Below are 19,042 nucleotides of genomic sequence, written 5' to 3'. Positions count from 1 at the left end.
CTGTCGACACTTATTTAGCATTAAAATATCTATCACTTATAGTAACTTTTATTCTCAAAATGTCATTCGAATCGCCAAAAACACTTGAAAGAATATTATAATAAATAAAAATAGGTTATTTTTTACACATGACGATAAAATGGTATTTTATCGTCGACCGAAAAGATTAATGAAATCGCGAGTGAATTAATTTCGGGAGACGATAATGCAATTTTATCGTCGTGTATAAAACAATATTTTTTTTCCATAGCAAGTTACGCTTTAAAGCTAGCTAGGAAAGGAGCAAACACTCCACTAACTGGACCAGAACCGTTCTGCTTTCCAAGTGGTAACCAACTCAAGGCGGAACTCAACAACTTGGAAGATTCCATCCGCAACCTGGAATGGAAATCTTGCAATGGTCTAAGACACTCGAAGAAGTTTCTGAGGGCTTATGATCAAGAAAAATCACAGATCTTCCTGGGTCTGAGTAAGAACAATCTTCGGATTGTCACGGGGTTTTTAACAGGACACTGTCTCCTCAATGAACACCTCAGTAGATTGAAACTAAGAAGAAACGGCGAATGCAGATTCTGTGGGGAAGATGGTGAAACACCAGTACACCTCATCACTGAGTGCGCCGAGACGACAACCATTCGTGCCATGAATTTTGGTACGACTGATATTGGAGATGGAGAACTACTCTCTATAAAACCGTCCCAGATACTGGCTTTTGTCAAAGCCCTGGGACTGTATGATGAGTTATGATTCAAGAAAGGGGGACACAATGGATGTGTAAAGTCGAAGTGATTAACCCCCCTCCCACTCATTCTAAAATTCTAAAAAAATTCTACGTTTTAAAAAATATTCAGAAATTATTATTTCAAGGAATTTATTACGAGTAGAAAAAATATTGTGCTGGGTTGGCGTTAGTTTCTATGTAATTTGACAAATAAATAAAGCTGTCTCTATAGTTGTCAGTTTTGAGTCAATATTTTTTAATTCTCTTTCGTGTCGATTGCTGATTGAATTGGAGCCAGAAATGGCTCAAAACGAAATAAATAAATTACCAACAAATATTCAGGCCGAGGCAACAAACGCCATATCCAAACTACTTCCATTTAAATCCCGAATAATTTATAAAAAGGAATACAAAAATTTTCAAAAATGAAAGCGATTGAAAAAGGTACGAGAAGAAATGAAGTTTTTAACCTATCCTCGCTGTTAAAGTATCATTTAATCTACCCCTGCGGTTAAAGTACTATTTTATCTACTATTTTTGATAGATATAAGGCAATTTTAACAGTTGCTATGGAAAAAAGAGACTTTAACTTGATATCAAAAACTAATTTTATTTTTACGTAAAGAATCTCTCCACCAGAGATGGCACATGCTTTTTGAAACACAAGGAATTAAACAAATAATCACGTGTCTCTCATCTTTTGTGTAATTAGGTAATTAATTTAGTAAAAAACTCGTTTAGGGTTATACTGTCCTCATCAAGCATTCCCTTTGCGTCCCTAGTCAAACCTGAACCAATAATTACACAACTCAAATTAGGGCAAAGGGCCGTCTGAAATACACGGCACGACAATCTAATGAAAACAAACTGGGTACCCCCTCCCCCCTCTTTGCGCTGCCCTTGCAGTTTGACCTATAGCATCTCGTACACGAGCGACCCTTTAAATCAAATAAAATCGGATTGTAAAGCAACCCCGAAATTGTCCCAACTTTATTTTTAACAGTCTGTTTGAAAAAACCTTTCGTTTTTGTAAAATGTAAAAGAATAAATGTGTATTATGTTATTTAAAATTTTTAATTAGCCAGTTTTTTAATATACAGGGTGGCCAATTAGTACGAGGAAGTTCAAGATCGTCGTTGTTAGCAAAGAATTTTTGAATTTCAACCCCTATTTTTCTGTACAGAATTGAGTTCAGCATAAAATTCTGCTATACAAGCAGAGGTTTAAGCTATAAAGAAAGCCCCTAGATGTACAGGGTGCCCCATTTGGTTGAAATCATACGATATCTTCCGTTATTAGTAAAGATAGGAGGATGCGGTTAGAATAAACCTGTCCCACTTATTTTTCGAACGAAAGATGCTGTAAACAAAATTTTCATAGCTCTCTTCGTTTCCGAAGTACAGGGTCTTTTCGAAAATTTTGCAATTTGGGACAGTCCTCGTATCTCCGTTATTGTGAAAGGTATCGAGAAGGTGAAAACTGATTCTTATAGAACTTCTTATGTAGAATACAGTGGCATAGTCTATTTTCCAAACCTAACCAACAGAAAAATATTTTTTAAAATATGAACTAAAGTTAAGTTTTTTTTAAATGGAACACCCTGTATATTTATAAATCATATAATCTGTCTTGCCCCCTACGAACTTTCCAAAAAAAATATATATTACTCTATATTTATTTTCACTATTTACTGCAACATTATTTAAAATTTACCATTTTCTTATTAGTAGGCCGCGATAGATAAAAAATTCCGCGACAAGAAAAATCAAAATTGTATTTACTGAAATAATCATACACATATTAAAATTTTACTTGGAACTGAAATATTTTACTTTTAAACAGTTACCACTAAATCTCTGAATATATTTATTTATTATTTATAACGGGATGGGCTAAATATCTAAAAGTTTGCCTGCATGATAGTATTTCCAGACATTGTTGCAGTAGCCACCATATATTTCATATTTTAAAAATTCCCAAATACAGAAAATTTAATATTTATTTTTGTTTCTGTATCAAGTATTCTTAACACATAACTCAGAATTTAAAAAAATCATATAAGTGTTGCAATTTGACAATTGAACACCACAGTTATTAGATTTCACACTTTTAAGTTTCATTTTACGTGTCATATTTTTATGAAAAAGCTGCTCTTTGAATTAAAAGTGAGACTTATGCTTCATTCAGAACCTCGGAATTAGTGGAATAATTTAGTGGTTTCAATTACACTTTATACTTTTTAGTTTACGATCATTCATTCACAATGTCTAAAAACCACAATTACAATTAATAGAATATCCTAGCAACAGCTTGCGGTAGTCAGTTGTATCCATAGAGAAAGCCTAATATTTAGCTTATAAAACAATCAACTTTTGACTTCTAACTTCAATTTCTCTTAACGGAAGATAATCAAAGACCAAAATGACATTTCTCGCAAATTCTGAAGTATAATTAGTGGAAAAATTAAAAGTTTGATAACTTTTTCTACTAATTGAAAATATCTACCAATAATTTTGACGTTCTAAATGCTTACATTGAAATTCTTCTTCTTGAAACCACTAATTTATTCCACTAATTGCGTGGTTCTGAATGAAGCTTTATACCGTATGATCGAGAAAAAACGGCGTCAAAGGCGGCTGGGGAATGACTATCGATGCTATTTTTGACGAGATAGAACTCTAGACGTCAGATACTGAGAACTGACATAAAATTTGTCAAAAATTAATACCTTATATAGAAAAACCAGAAAAGAATAGAAAGTTTCCAGATACACATATCTATTTCCAAAAAATTGTTTTTTCAAATGTTTCGATCTGCACCAGTTCTACTCAATAAAAAATCGATATTAAATCATCCTTAATGCAGTAAACGCCTTTAAAAATAAAGAAGAGCAAGACCAGTAAGACTCTAACCTAACTAAATCTCGTCGTCCGACAAGCCTCCGACCGAGACATTTTGACATTTTTGATTATTGTATTGTTAAAATGTACGGATTAGCCTTTTATTATTGTTTCATACAGACTAGACCGTTCAGATTTACTAATATTGCATTGATTATAGCTGTAAATAAAAATGTGTGTTTAATACCAGTAAATAATCCGTTAGTTGATGGAAGAAGTATCGTGATTATCGACAAAATTAATTGTAGGCTTTTAAATTTTGCCTAATATGGTCATATTTTGCAATATTCAACTCATAATTGTTGATACTTCTGGTGGATGATGTTCAATTTATACATATATAAAATATAAACAAACCAAATTGAAGTACTAGAAGCAATAAGGTGAGATAGTTATTTTTACGAATCCCTTTATTATTACTTCTTTACTTATAGAGTATCTGTTTCTGTGTATGCCTAAGTTTCTGTTTTCCAAGAAGCATATTAATTAAATGAACAAAACTGTGTCCAAGAAATAATCTATTGCATAGAGAATTTAATGAAAACAAAATTGGTGATGCTGTGTTCAAGTAAAGTTCCATGCAGGAATCAATGGTTATTGCTAAAATATTTTATTGGTGTATTGTCAATTTTATTTACTTATATATTACGTTATTTAATCTCAATAATTTTAGGCTCCTAAGTCATTTATTTACATACTTAACTTTTAACGTAACTACTGGTAGATTGTAGGAAATAATATACACATTGGAACAATTTAAGTAAATAAATGAATTAATATAATACATACATCAAGAAGTAATGTATAATTTTACAAAAAGCTGTATTAATCACTTTCGAAAATCATAATTGTTTTTTTTAGTAAGTCGCAGACAAATATTTTAGGTTTGTTATTAAATTAAATGATAATGTAATAAGTACAGATTTAGACTCTTGAACCAGGCATAGTATATTAATTAGTAGGGTTCACAGTAAAACATATTTTGTAATACCATTCGAAAGAAAATAAATACCTATATTATCCTGTTTATAAAGTGAGTTTCATTGTAACATAACTTAAGAAAACAATTAATATGCATATGTCAATCATAAGAATAGAATCTATTAATTTAATGAACTATACCCATAGTACTCGATAAACAGTAAACCAAACCAAAGAAACTAAGACTTACAGTGTTAGATCATGTAGTATATAAATATTTTAATTTTATCATTTAATAAATAAATACAATATAAAATTTAAAATGCCAATTTTTTATTTTAAAACAAGTGATTTATATATGTATAAACAATTTGCAATTATTTATCATTTAATTTATTGGCCACAGCTGCCGGGATTATAAGGCTAATATTTTGCTACCTATAGTGCCTATATCTCAAAAAAAATAATTCAGATTAATTAATGATTAAGTATCCCTGTATTTTTAAATGTTGAATCTTATGGACTGAAAAAACTGCTTTCAATATTTCTACTTTCACTGACCGAAGATGCAGAAACCTAGAAGAAATTCAAAAACAAATTGTACAAACATTTTAAGGTTTTCCTTAAATCCTCTATACAATAGACTATTTCTTGGACATAGTTTTGTTCATTTAATTTGTTTCTTAGAGGTTATACACAGCTGTAGATATTCTATAAGTAAAAAGTAATAATACAGATTCGAAAAATATCCCACCTTACCGTTTCTAGTACTTCAATTTAGTGTGTTTATATTTTATACATGTATAAAATTGAACATCATCCACCAGAAGTATCAACAATTATGAGTTGAATATTACAAAATATGACCATATTAAGCAAAATTTAAAGGCCTACAATTAACCTTGTTGATAAACACAATACTTCTTCCATGTATAGTAATGAACACACATAACTGGTTTACAGCTACAGTTTTACTAAATCTGAAGGGTCTAGTGTGTATTAGACAATTACAAAAGGATAATCCATACATTTTAACAGTAGAATAATCTGATTTTTGTTAACGAGTTATCGAAATGCCTGGAACTGGGACGGGCGATTGTTAGGTTAGAGCCTTTTTGATTTTTCTCTTCTTTACTTTTAAAGACGCATTTAGTATTAATTACGATTTACTGGATTTACCTAATATAGATTTTTTATTAATTAAAACTGGTATAGTTCAAATTATCAGAAAAAAATATTTTTTGGATATAGATTTCTGTATCCGGAAACTTACTATTGTCTTTTAGATTTTCTACATTTAGTATTCATTTTAATTAAAATTTAATTTTTTTGAAGATCTTTAAAGTGAAAAGAAGAAGAATTTTAATTAACTAAAAAAATCAAAATAAAGTTAATTAACTTTGAGCAGAGTTCGACTTTGTCAAAAATAGCATCGATAGTCATTCCCCAGCCGCCTTTGACGCCGTTTTTTCTCGATCATACGGTAGTTTATTTTTACACAAGTATTTAACAAGTGAAATGTTAAATAGCCAAACTGATAGTTTAAAGCCAAAGTGAATTAATTTGAAAGTTAATCAACTGATTTAAAAAAGAGTTTATTTACTATCGATTTCTCTCTTTTAAAACAACTGACAATAATCCCTTTAAATATTAGTCTTTCTCATTTAGTAAAATTCTCTTTGTTTTTAAATTGACCCAGTTCTTTCTGTTTCCTGACCTCTCCAGAACAGAATTTCATTAAGGCAGCCCGCAGGGATCTTTCATTATTCGACGGAGTAAAAAACTTGTCTGATTTACTTCAGTGTCGCGGATATTTGACGCTTTTTGACGTAATATGGTAATAAATGAAATTGCGCCGAATTGAAATCGGAAAATAGAGAGAGATGGGGAGAGACAGAGAGTATTAAGTTGGTAAATTTTACTCAGAGCGGCTGTGGTAGTAGATTTTTAGCCAAACTTATTTTAAACTTATTTGAAAAACGGTAAAGAGAAAATATGTTTCTTTTATTGAGATCTACCAGCCCTAAAAATATTTTTGCAATTATTTAAGACCTGTTTTTCACCCTGTATAAACGACTAATGAAAATAAAAATTATTTTCTTATAATGGTAAACTTACCCATTACCCCTTCCTGCTGCATCACCCCCAATCGATCCATTCTAAAAACAAAAAAAAAGTAAACAAAACAAATTACAAAAACTGGCCCACCCCGAGGTTGCGGTGGTGGGCCAAAATAACAATTTTATTTCGTCAACAACAAAATGTACAAATTACACGGCACATCAAATCATTAAAAAAATATAAACACTATCTTTGTCATTAGCACAATTTTTTTTATCCGATACAAAGCCTTAGATCCATCTCCTACGAGATGTATTTTAGCGTTAAAGCGTTACATTACGTTACTACTAAAACATCAAAGTCTAAATTGTTTCGTATTCCTCGGGGAATGCTTTGAACTACGACACGAAGTGCGCAGAGGAGGTACGTCTGAGAGAAAACAATAATATCATTGGTTCTCTTAGACAGATTAAAAGTGAAATCTATTACTTTAAGATATAACAGAAAGCAACCAGAGAAGCATTTCTTTTGTTGCATTGTTAAGAGTAAAAAAATAATTGACTTTTATAGTGCTCCATATAGAGAAGATCAAGCAATCAAAGAAAATCTCAGCTGCAAAAAAAAACACAACGGAATTTTTTTCGTCAAATATGAAGTGTTATAGTTTTTCTATTCTTAGCCCATTTTTCATGATTTTTTTGGCAAACAGATGTTGATATATTTATATACAATTTGCCAGAAAAATCATGAAAATAGGGCTAAAAATATAAAAAATATAATTTTTCCGTTGCGTTTTTTTTGCATCTTACTGTATTTTATATTATATTCTGCAATACTGAAGTTAAATAAACATATACAGATTACAAACAAATACTAAGATAATAGGTGAGCAGTAATTTGATCAAAATATACTTTTTAGTAGGACTAGTAACTTCACAAGACGAATAGACGTCATAGAGTTTAAAAAAGTAAGTAGCAAAATTATGATATATTGCTTGGTTTATCAATATGTCCAAATATTATATAGCAACCTATTTACCAAGTTAAAAAGCCTAAAATGACTTAGTATTGACTTGACATTTAACTTAATAGAATGTGTACATACACATTCTATTAAGTGCTTTTATTAAACTTGATCAATAGTACCAGTTTAAAAAAACTCTAACCGGGTAAAGTGAGAGTACAAAAGCGGGATTGTCCATTACATTGAGGAGGAACAGATAATCGCAGTCTACAACTCAGTCTATATAGAGGCTTAGGTTCATACATACGAATATTTATTTAAAGGATGGTAATCTAAAGTTTCTTTGTAACAATTTTACTAAAATACTTCTTGTATATTGTAGTATATATATTTTGTCTAAGGACCTTAAAACAAGTTGCAGTGTACTTAATCCTAGTTATTTTTATAAAGCTAGGTTGGGGAGCACTGCTGTTATAAAATATATGCATAATTCTTGTGACTATGATATTCATTTTATAAAAAAAAATCAAAAATATCTTTTTTTTGGAAAAAAAATTGTTGTAACAGTTCTAAAATTAATCTTAAAGTGCAAATATTGCTTATATGAAATAACTATGATAAAATCCATAAATTATCTTTGTTAGAATAAAGAAATAGAAATAATAATCTTCAGAGAGGAAGAGAGAGCCTTTATATTACCCTATTTTGACCTATACCTGAGAAACCCTCTTCATTGGTCATTCACTGTAGCATTAAAGATAAAATTTAACTAACTAAAATCATTCAATAAAATTTTTTGTCATATTCACGTTATGCTCTCCAAAAACATATTTTATAACAGCAGTGCCAAAATACTCTTAACAAATACAAATATACATCACAAAACACTTCAAACTTTTAAAATCGTGTTGTAAATATGTGTATATTTATCTAACTACCGTTTTATTATATGTAATCCATTTCTATATTTAAGCGGCAAAATGTGTATTCAAGCGTAAATTGACTTCAATTTCGTACCTCTAATTTTTTTACGATATGATGAAATGATTTAGTGATATGATGATAATTTGTGACAGTGAATTGCGCTGGGGTACATTTAAAAGTTTATTGTTACATAGTAAGCGTTAGGTTTGCTTTGTGGAAATGTGTCAAAATGTTAAGTTGCACTGAATATGTCATATATTTTTACTTAATTTGTCTTCTTTTTAAATTATTTTTTACAAAATTTTTTTTTGTTAGTCTTATCTAGTTATTTTTAGTTATTTATTATATTCCTTTAATGTAGTAGGTTTATCATTTTTATTTAAATTTGTTGTTCACATTGAAATTTTTCTTGTAAACCTCATGTTCATAAAAATATCAAACTGATGATTACTTAAATGTAAGAATACATTGAGACCTATTTAAGTTTTATTCAGTGCAACCAAACATTTAGTTCAAAAATTTCGATCATTTATATTTCGTAATAAAAACTTATTACCGAGTGTTATGCCGATTTGTTTCTCTTTAAGTCTTAACATGAATTTCGTAGAAGCTTTTCACCATGCCCAACATACTCACTTTTTCTTCCTTTGGAGCTACGGCAGGCTCAACAACTGGTTTCCCCTGGACACTTTTTTCTTCTGCCTTTTTCTCCTTCAACGTCTTCAATAACTTCCATTTACTTCCCGGTGTTTCCTTTGATGCTTCTTTGGGAGCTTCTTCTTTACTGGGTGTCGCACTAGCAACTTGAATCTGTGGTATAGATTGGTCATCTTTTTCGTAGTCCTTACTCTCATGGTGTTGCATGGTTTCCCTATTCATTCGTTCTTGCTGTTCCTCTTGCGAGATATGACAACGTGCAAATTCGTCGTTGATTCTCATTTCAAGCTCATCATATTCGTCCGTGCTTTGATGCGGACTATCAGGTCCAGAAGTAGCTCCAGATGAGCCACCTTCGTCTTCATCTTTTGGAGGTTCTTCCAAACGGTCATAGTCTCTAACTTCTGGCTCTGGAGTCATTACTGATGGTTCTTCGATAGGGGGTTGTTCTAGTTTTTCTTGTTCTAACGACTCGTGGTGATAGACTTTAATTTTCTCGAACAACGCTGCCGCTTCATCAAGATGAAACGAACCTCGGTGCTCACGCTTTCTAGCTGAATTCACTGCGAGTAGGTTATTTTCTTTTTCATCCAAAACACCTTCAACAACTTTAGCTTTCATCCTTAGCTCTCTTAGAACAAATGACATTTTTTCCTTAACCTCCTCCTCGGGTTCATACCTTTCTTCTTCAGGCTCAGGTACTTCGTGAAGAGTTGAACCCATCTCAACTTCCAAATGAGTCTGTCTTTCCATTTCTTCCAGTTTTCGGAGTTCGTAACAATACCATTCGTCCTCGCTGTCTATGCTATCTTCAGTGCTCTGTCTCCTTGACGAAACTCGAGAGGTACTTCTCCACGAATGGGTGCTTCTGCTGTCTTCGTCGTCTCCTCTGTGACTGGGTATTTCCAAGCTTTGCTGGTGTCTCGGAAGGTATCGGTTTATCGTTGCTCGTAATATCGGACTTCCTTCTATGGAAGGTTCTTCGTATTTGTTATTATCAATACTGCCGGTGCTTTCGACAGATTTTTGCTCGATAATGTGAGGCGTGTTTTCGGGAGGTGGCTTTATTTCTGGTTTTTCAGTTTCGTCAGGAATTTCTTCTATTTTAACATTGTTTTCGGTGTTGTCGGCTATTTGGTCTTCGGATATTGAATTGGAATGTTTTTGTCTGTAGCGTCCTAAGGCTCTGGAAACAGCAAACTCCATGGACGCACCCCCTACTACTACGACCATTTTATTCTCTGTTATTACTGTTTCGTCGCTCTTTTCTGACGATCCACTGCTCCGTTTTGCCTCTCCGACAGTAGAAAAAATATTACTCGATCCACTTCCTGTACTTTTCCCAGAATGGTCTTCCTCGTGCTGTTGAACATCCTGCTGGAGTTCTGGAAGGTACTCTTTAGGTGATGTCTTCACTGGTTCAAAAATAGGCTGTAACTGAGCGTTTTGTGCTTCTTCATCCGACTTACTACTCTTCCTACTCTTAGATTTTGGACTAATTTTAGGAAATAAATCCCTTTCAAAAATATTTTCTGATATGCTTGTACTATCTTCACTCCGGTCATCCTCAGAAACCACCGAACTGGCTCTTTTAATCACCCACTCGTTTTCAGATTGTTCTGGATCAGAAAGGGAATGATGCGATCCAACACTTTTTCTTTTCGCTTTTTGAAGGATCCCTGAGACAGTTGAGACTATGGCATTTCGTTTTTTCTTTCTGGCACCATGAGGTTTACCCGATGTATTCCGGCCCTTATCCGTTTCGTCTTTTTTTGTCCCTCCCGGAAGAGAATAGGATCTATGTCTTTTAGTTAAATGAAGATCTGGAAACCAGTTGCTAACGGAATTCATAGCCGACTTTAAGGTATTTCCCCTTTTCAGTTTCTTTCCTTTTTCTTCTCGGGTTTGTGTTTGGTTGTTGGTTATAGTTATGTACCCTGATTGAGTCATAATCGCCCCAGTGGCCTCATAGTACGCATTTCCTGATTGCTGAGGATGTACGATATATTCAGGAACGGTTCTGTTTCGTAAATCTAAGTCTAGCCTGGACGCGTCTTGCCGTTGGTTCCAACTCCGCTGATGCTGTTCGATTTGCTGTTGGTTCTCGTAAATTGGTTGGTTCTGAATTGCTTGTTGATTCCTCCTGTCCATGTATGGACTCTGAGCGTATCCAGTTTCAGACGTTTCAGCCGATTTCATCGAACTAGACGTACTGGCCGTATCAGCATAAGCTGCTTCGGGCGGACAATTTAGCCAGGCACCTGGATCGTTGAAATTCCCCGGTGGAAGGTTGTTCATTGCCGAGTCATATCGGCTGGATGTGGGATAATAACTCAATGCATCGGTGATGTTGCCTGTAGGAAACATAGTTCGGTACATCGCTGTTCGATAGCCATCGTGATTCGCAATGTTTTCAGGCGGTTTACTTGTTGAATGTGACCGAGAATGGGAGTTTCTCCTAGATTGGTTCTGATCTGGAGCACTACTTGAAGAAGTCGATAAGGTATTGTAATACTGAAGCTGTTGTGCGGTAAAAAATTCGTTGTTTTCGTATGGCTCAACTAAATCCGGGTAATGGATAGTTTGGTTAATGTAATCTGCACTGTTGCTCGTGTAAACGCTCGTGTAGGAGTCTTTGTTATTACTACCAGCGACGGAGTAAATAGCAGGTTGGTCGTTCTGATACATATATCCCTGGATAGGATTGTAAGCTGTACTCTGTGCCTCAGCTAGCGTGTTCCTGTTGGGACTCACATTGATATCTGACGCAGGCGCAGGTGCAGGTACAAAAGTTCCATAACTATCGAGTTGAATGTTACCAGGGGATTTGACGTTAGTGAAGGCTGATAAATGATGCCCACCCGGTAGAATTTCGTTTGTAGACAGGTGAGTATTAGAGGTTATTTTCGAATCTACTGATGATTCCGCGTAGCCCCTTGATTTACCTGGGGAACCACCCGCTCCAGGCGAAGAAGGTCTATTATTAAAAGCAAAATATCCGTACGGCTTCACCACTCCATTTTTGGGAGATCCTGGCGATTTTTCTAAACTGGACCAGCCGGACATCGAGGACAGACCCGAATCCGACTTGGCGGCGACTATATTGGACGAATGAGACTTACTTCTTTTCGGAGAAGATTTAGGTGATCTGGGTGAGTGTGGCATTGGACCCAGGTGCTCCTGGTTGCTAGTAGAAGAGTCGCCAGGTCCGAGGAAGACGTTGTTTGAGGCATTGTTAAGAAAAACTCCACCGGGTGCGGGCGGAGGCGGACTAGGTGACTGGCGAGACGGTTTTTTCGGTTCTAGGTACCCGTCCTGTCGCGTGCGCACGCTGCAGATAGATAAAGTAGGCGAGGAGGCTTTCTCCGACATGATATGAAATATGTTCGGTGTGGAACAAGGAACGGTATCGTAGGAGGCGGATATAAGTTCGTTTAAGTCTAGGTTACTGCAGTAGAACGGGTTTTTCGAGTTTCGAAGAGCCGCAGCTGCCGCGGCGGCTTCGGCTGACTCCACGTGCTGCACCGCAGCGCTGTAAGCCAACCGACCGTCAACGGTTGAAAACGGTTCGCTGTTAACACTCTCCACTTGTCTTCTACGAGGCGAAGTAGGCGTCCTCATCCCACCGGCAAGCGTTTCCGCTACTTCCTTATCCGGATCACTAATAGAAAGTCTCGAACTGGGCCTTGTGGTGTATGAAGTGTTCGATAGCTCCGTCTTGGCGAGCATCATTAGTTCGTTTTGGTCCCGCACGTTGCTGGAAAAAGACCAGTTCTCGTCCTCCACCTGCGTCCTGGACGGTTCCTCGCTGATACCCGCTAGGGAAATGGGTGACTCCAACAGTTTCCTCTGCAGTTGCTTGATGTTGACGCTGTCCTGTTGCAATTTGTTACTGAGCCTATCTAATTCGTTGAGTTTCTCTATGGCCATGTGATCGATGGAGTCGATGCGGGTCAGTTCGGCGATATCCTGCTCGCTAACGCACGACGAGTTTCCTCGGTAATCCTTGTAATCCAACGCGCTATAAATCTCTTCTTCTTCTTCGTCCAACGGTGTTTTATTCTTTTCCATTTCTTCCGCTTCTTCGCGTTCCTCCCAAATCATATCCAGTTGGCTGGGCTGACAGACCGGGTCGCAGCTGACGAGTTCTTCCTCGTAGGCTTGGTTGAGGCTGCGGTAGAAGGCTTCGTCCGGAACGTGCATTTCGTCGATTTCCTGGATTTGGGGCTCGTGGGTTCTAGTAACGTCCAGTCCTTCTTCCAGTCCGTCCTCGACAGCTCCGTTGCCTAATATCTCTCTAATAACTTCCAGCTCTCCTAAAAATAATTTAATTAATTCAAGTTTATGAAATTAACCTTTCAGTGGTCTGGCAAATTGTGCTTCATTGTGGTTCTCTTTAAAATTTAAGTCTTCTTCTAGAAATTTTAAGTGGCATGCTTTAGTTAGTGATAGCATACGCTTTTTCTACACTGAAAAAAATAAAAGTAATTTTATAAAAAAAAGATATTTTTACATACTTTCGCAAAAAAATGTAATTTTACAAAAGAGTTTATTAATATTAAATGATTATTACAAAACGATATTATTTTCACAATGAGTTTTGTGAGTTTAAAAATTAAATTTAAATCAGAAATACAATCTCCATTTATTATAATTATTTGCATTTTAATTTTAGCGTTTTTTTTATGTAAACATAATTGTTCCATGATCTCTCTATATCAACATATCTCAAGTATTATTTATTCTTTCAGACTGTGTTTATAGAGGACCGGAGTAGAAGACATAATCTCTAAGTTGGTCAGTTGACTGTTTTCTTACATGTTTTTTTATTTTGTATCGAAGGGCAATTTTGTTCTTAATTTGGTTAGGCTCAAAATTCCAGTAAGGTTCTCCTAGACAAGAAGAGATGGCAATGAGTATCTTACATACATAAGTTCTGTTTTGTGACTTTTTATTATATTATATTTATTACCCTTTGTAATAAATTTTATTAATATACTATAAATACGTGTTTTATTAAATTTATTAATATTTACCGACACTTTGTGAATTTACAAAAGTAATTGTAAATTCACTATAATAAAATGTTTAAATTATTTGTTATTCTATAGTAACAGTACAAGAAGTTGGCGATTTTAAAATATATATTTACAATGAATAATAAATTTACTATGAGATACACATTTTTTACATAAATTCACGGAAAATATTGGTGAATATAAAGGTATATTATAACATATTTACATACATGCCACAAATTAGCCATACAGCGATTTTACAAACGAGTTTACTACAATAATCTGTGGCAATAAATAACCATCAACATTGTTATTAAATTAACAAATAATTTTTTCAGTGTAGAGTACGGCGCAGTAAGAAAGTGATAGATTTCCGGAGACCACTGAAAGGTTTCCCGTGTCTCGTCATACCTAATCGACCCTCTAACATCGAAACAGTTGCTCCAGACCGATGTCCCGCACCACCCGACGTGTAAAAATTGAGCAACTGCGAGATCACGCTCTGCTGCTCGAACAGCAACCCTTCCAGCTTCTCCAGCCGCTCCCACATCTTGATGTACTCCTGGCTGAGCAGGTCCAGAGCGCGCCACGCGTACTTCAGCTCCGTTTCCAGGATGTTGAGGCGCGTGCCCAGGCGTTCCATGTACTCGTTGATGACGTGGTCGACGTTGGCGTCCTGGTAGGGTACGGCGGGCGCCATATTGTCCGAACCGTTGGCCAGGTGTCTATCGCTCATCGTGAACGGTCAACGGACAAGTGTTCTGAGTGATGGTCTAAGCGGGGTACCGTCTTTCATGATATGTTTTCGGATGAGGCACGTACACTTGAAAGGGACATCGAGATCTTTTTATTAATCTGATTGAACCATGTGTCCGTTTGGTGTTTTCAAGAATTTTGTCTAGTGTATTACTGAAAGCCAGGAAAAATTTGACAATTGAATTTTAAAATAATGGCGTGAGTGATATTCTTTATTTCTTTGAATCTGGTAGTATACCCTAGTATATATACCTGTATGAGTAAGCACGTATACCGTGCTGGCAACTCTTACTTTTGGGTCGGAATTTACATGTGTGGAAGTAAATCGCATAAGGATCTCATTAAATCGGAGTGAGAGAAATGCGACGGTGTGCTGTTGCGGCGTTGCCACATTTCTCCGGTACGTCTTTCCCTATCAAGTAAAGTAAAATCACGATTTTTAAAAGCCTTTTTTAAGATTACTAGATAAAATCATTAGATATGTTTCTGAGCATCTGAAATTGAACTATAAAGATATCGTTAGGGTGTCCATTTTTTTATAACGAGAAAATGTCAGTAATCGCGATAATTTAAAAACTCAACTTTAGATATTGAACCTCTTTTTTTATTTTGAAGTTCAGTCAGTTATGTCCTAATTCTTCCCTATTTTAGGTCTTTTTTTATTAGTGGCAATTGGACAATATGAATATTTTTTTGTATGGCGTATGACGTCACAGGTGGTATGCGCAAACTTAACGAAATTGGAGCCGCTATCGATCATACCTTGTTTTCTTTGTACCATGGGGCTATCCCATATATCTGGACGGGGCCTACTTTGTTTACGCGGAATCCGAACCTCGGTCCTCGGCCATATCATGGTCAATGGCTTATCGACTTAGGAAGTGTCTAAAGGTTGTCGCCCACTAGACCGCGGCGCGGCGCGGCGCTGGGAAGAGATTTTTTTCCGGCTGCGAAGGGACTGCGCCCACTATAGCGCGCTTTTGAAACGCGGAAACGCTATTTAGTTAGTTGAAGTGTTTTTTACTTACTGTAGTTTAGTTTTTAAAGCAATGAGTTCAAGTACGGACGAAAGCGTATTTTTTCTGCTCTTCTAACAGAGGAAGAGGAAGAGCAGGTGAAGAAGAAAAGGAAAGTTTGGACTCATAAAATTAACAAAAAAAGAAAGAAGTTTGGAGAATTTTACCATCTTTTTCCTGATTTAATAAAATACAAGAGCATTTTTTCCAGTATTATTTTCAGTATTATTTTCAAATATAAAGGAAACATTTTACAAACTCCTCAATTGAGGGTTTTAGAAGAAAAACACCCGGTATCTCTACTCGTCATATTTTTTCAGAAGAGACAAATTACTAATAATGCAATAATGAATCGCTTATACCTGGCGACTTTTGATAATTTTTATTTATTCTGATATGTATACTGGATATTAGTTATGTGATGAAAAACCCTTAATCTTTTTTATATATTTAGGTAATTAGAATTTAAAAATTGGAGATTGTCATTTTTGTTAAAAAGTGGAGATTGCCGGTTTTACCCCTCAATTATATTAGCGAATTGTTTGAATTGATTAAAAAGAAAAAAAAACGCATACCTGGGGCACATAATGCGAAACCCCAAATATCAATTCTTGCATTTGTTGATCGAAGGCAAGATCGAAGGCCGGAGGGGTATTGGAAGGAAGAAAATGTCTTAGCTGAGGAATATTAGACAGTGGACAGGGCTACACGATTTTCAGTCGTTAATACACACCGCCCGGAACAGAGAAGCAATGGAAAATGTTATCGCAAACATCCATTAATGGATCTGCACTAGAAGAAGAAGAATAATTATGTTAAATCTTTGATAGAAAATTTTGATAAAATTTGATAGGATTGTTTTTTTTCATTCAAAAATTTACAAAAAAAAACGTTCATTTACTTTTAATGCATAGCAATTTTCAGAAATCGTGTTTTACAACTTTTTTATTTGTAGACAGTATGTAATGATTTTCACGTACGTGTGAAGAAAATATAGCAGAAACATTAAGAAAGTCTTTGAAAAAAAAAACTACAATCAATTATTTCTAATGAATTTCAAGATATCGATTTTTGAATTCAGTTCTAATAGCGCGACCGACCACTGTCAAACACCAACTCAATTCCACTTATTTTTACCAAAAGTATAAGTGTTTCTAACTTGCTCTTAAAAGTTTACGAGCTATAGAGAAAATTACGACGACTCGTTAATACATAACAAATAAAGTATCACGAGACGTAATTAAATCGTGAAGCTGAACGCATAATTTACACCCTTCTGTATCTGCTGTATCCCCGTCCACGTCCCTTAACAATGTGCACATATTCTCGATTTATTTCATACGTTTGGCAACGTTTTTACTGTTCTCTCTTTTTTCAGTACATTATAAACTTATTGTACTCTTCTTACATACGGAAATCTCGACCTAAAACTAATCTTTGCCAGCCCTTAGTATATAGAATGTAATGTGGAAAAAGTGGTATAACTTTAAAACTGTTACAGATTGACAAATAAAAATGGTTATTTTTAAATTGCTTAGATGTTCCCTAAATTACGGTTGTTACAGTTTTAATTTTAGTTAAAAAAGATTTTATAGATTTTATTTTAATCAGTATATTAATTTAACAGAAAAATGACTGTGTAGCCAATAAGTCATTCGTCAGTGATTTTTTTTAAAATCCTTTAACTTTAAACGGATCAAATGATATGATGTCACAATAGCAGTACAAATTATAGTCGACTCTTCTCGTATATCCATTAGTACATTACAAAAATATAATACTAACTAATAGAAAAATAATCTAACAATAAATAAAAATTGTGGTAACTTTTAAAATCCAAAATCTTCGTGTTTTATGATAAAAATAGACAATCTTGCATATAGTTCCGAAAAATTTAAACGCGAAAATAGCTTACTAAGTACATAGCCAATTTTAGATTGGTAGAACTAAACTGTAAAAGTTTCCAAATCGTTTTTCTTTATTGTTCATTTTGGTAAATACCTACACAACGAAATCCAGTAGTATAATAAATTTATGCTTCGAGATGCTAGTACTAGAAGCAAGCTTGGAAAATACGAAATCTGAATGGCTATATTTCAGATAAAGCGCTTTTTATAGATAAAGTCGGGTTGTGTTTATTAGGATACGTAAAGTGGAGTGGATATAAAAAATTGGCACTGCTAAATCTTCGCGTAGTCTTGGAAAAATATTACTTTATCTTAAAAGAAACAGAGTAGTTGTTTTGAAGTTCTTATATTACATAATATCCATAAAAAATAAGAAATAATTTTTATTTATTCTGGATTGTTTGACAACTTTAATTTTATCCTTCACAATAATTTTAAAGAAAATTTAAACTTAAGTTGAGTAATAAAAGAGAAATATTAAGCAAGTTAAATTTTTTATAACTAAATTTAATTAGGTTTGCTATTTTATTAAGGAATGCTTTGATAAATTTAATTATTTATTAAAAAGAAACTAAAATTAAATTTTAATCAACTGCTGATGATGCTGACTTGGTTAGCGAAACGCACGTCCAGTGTAAAAGCAAAGTGTTCTGGTGTATTGTGGTGAATTAGTGTTTTATTTTGCTGTAACACCAAAAATTTGGACAGCTATTTGGTAATTTTGATAATTATAAATATAAATGAACTGCCATTATTTCTTTTTATTTAAATACGTTAGTTTTTTTTCTTAAGAATGAGGGTATTAAATCTGTTTGTTTACATGTACAGAGTGAGTCAAATTGGACGTTTTTAAAAGGAAACACCCTTTTCTATAAGACATAGATGAAAAATAATATCAGTGTCTGGAGCTCAATTTTTATCAAAACATGATGGTGAACACAGCACATGTGTTACCGTTTCGGAGTTTTTTCAAAAATATGCATTTTTAACAAATCGCTGTAACTTTTCAGGGATTTTTTTTCTTTTTTTTTGAGAAATGTTCAAAACCGGTCCAGTCTGTCCATAACAGAAGACGGTCGTAGCACCGTTCGACAAGATATGTCGAACACCTGTAGCAAAATCTCATGTCTTGGTTTGCTATTTATTTTTATTGTTATTAGATATAGTTTAAATGTATTGATGCTGCAATATAATTTA

The 19,042-nt window shown here is 34.3% G+C and overlaps 1 protein-coding gene across 7 annotated transcripts in view; it reads right to left on the bottom strand.

Annotated features, from left to right (window-relative positions):
• Nucleotides 1–19,042, bottom strand: part of LOC115882899 (protein unc-13 homolog B) — a 346,607-nt gene that overhangs the window by 62,201 nt on the left and 265,364 nt on the right. For 5 of the 7 annotated variants that reach the window (XM_030901154.1, XM_030901158.1, XM_030901157.1 and 2 more), the window contains exons 2-4: nt 14,578–14,989; nt 9,128–13,464; nt 6,661–6,701 (exon numbers count right to left, since the gene is read on the bottom strand). In XM_030901154.1, coding sequence (XP_030757014.1) covers nt 6,661–6,701; nt 9,128–13,464; nt 14,578–14,902 — 4,703 coding nt within the window. In that variant the 5' untranslated portion in view covers nt 14,903–14,989. Of the gene's footprint in view, nt 1–6,660; nt 6,702–9,127; nt 13,465–14,577; nt 15,076–19,042 lie in introns of all 7 variants that reach the window. The other 2 variants (XM_030901155.1, XM_030901160.1) reach the window with 2 other exon arrangements.

The sequence above is a fragment of the Sitophilus oryzae genome, unplaced genomic scaffold (assembly GCF_002938485.1).
Source record: "Sitophilus oryzae breed Bouriz unplaced genomic scaffold, Soryzae_2.0 scaffold_179_pilon_pilon, whole genome shotgun sequence".
Taxonomy (NCBI): domain Eukaryota; kingdom Metazoa; phylum Arthropoda; class Insecta; order Coleoptera; family Curculionidae; genus Sitophilus; species Sitophilus oryzae.
Note: the sequence above shows the minus strand (reverse complement) of the source record. Positions and strands in the feature narration are given on the sequence as shown.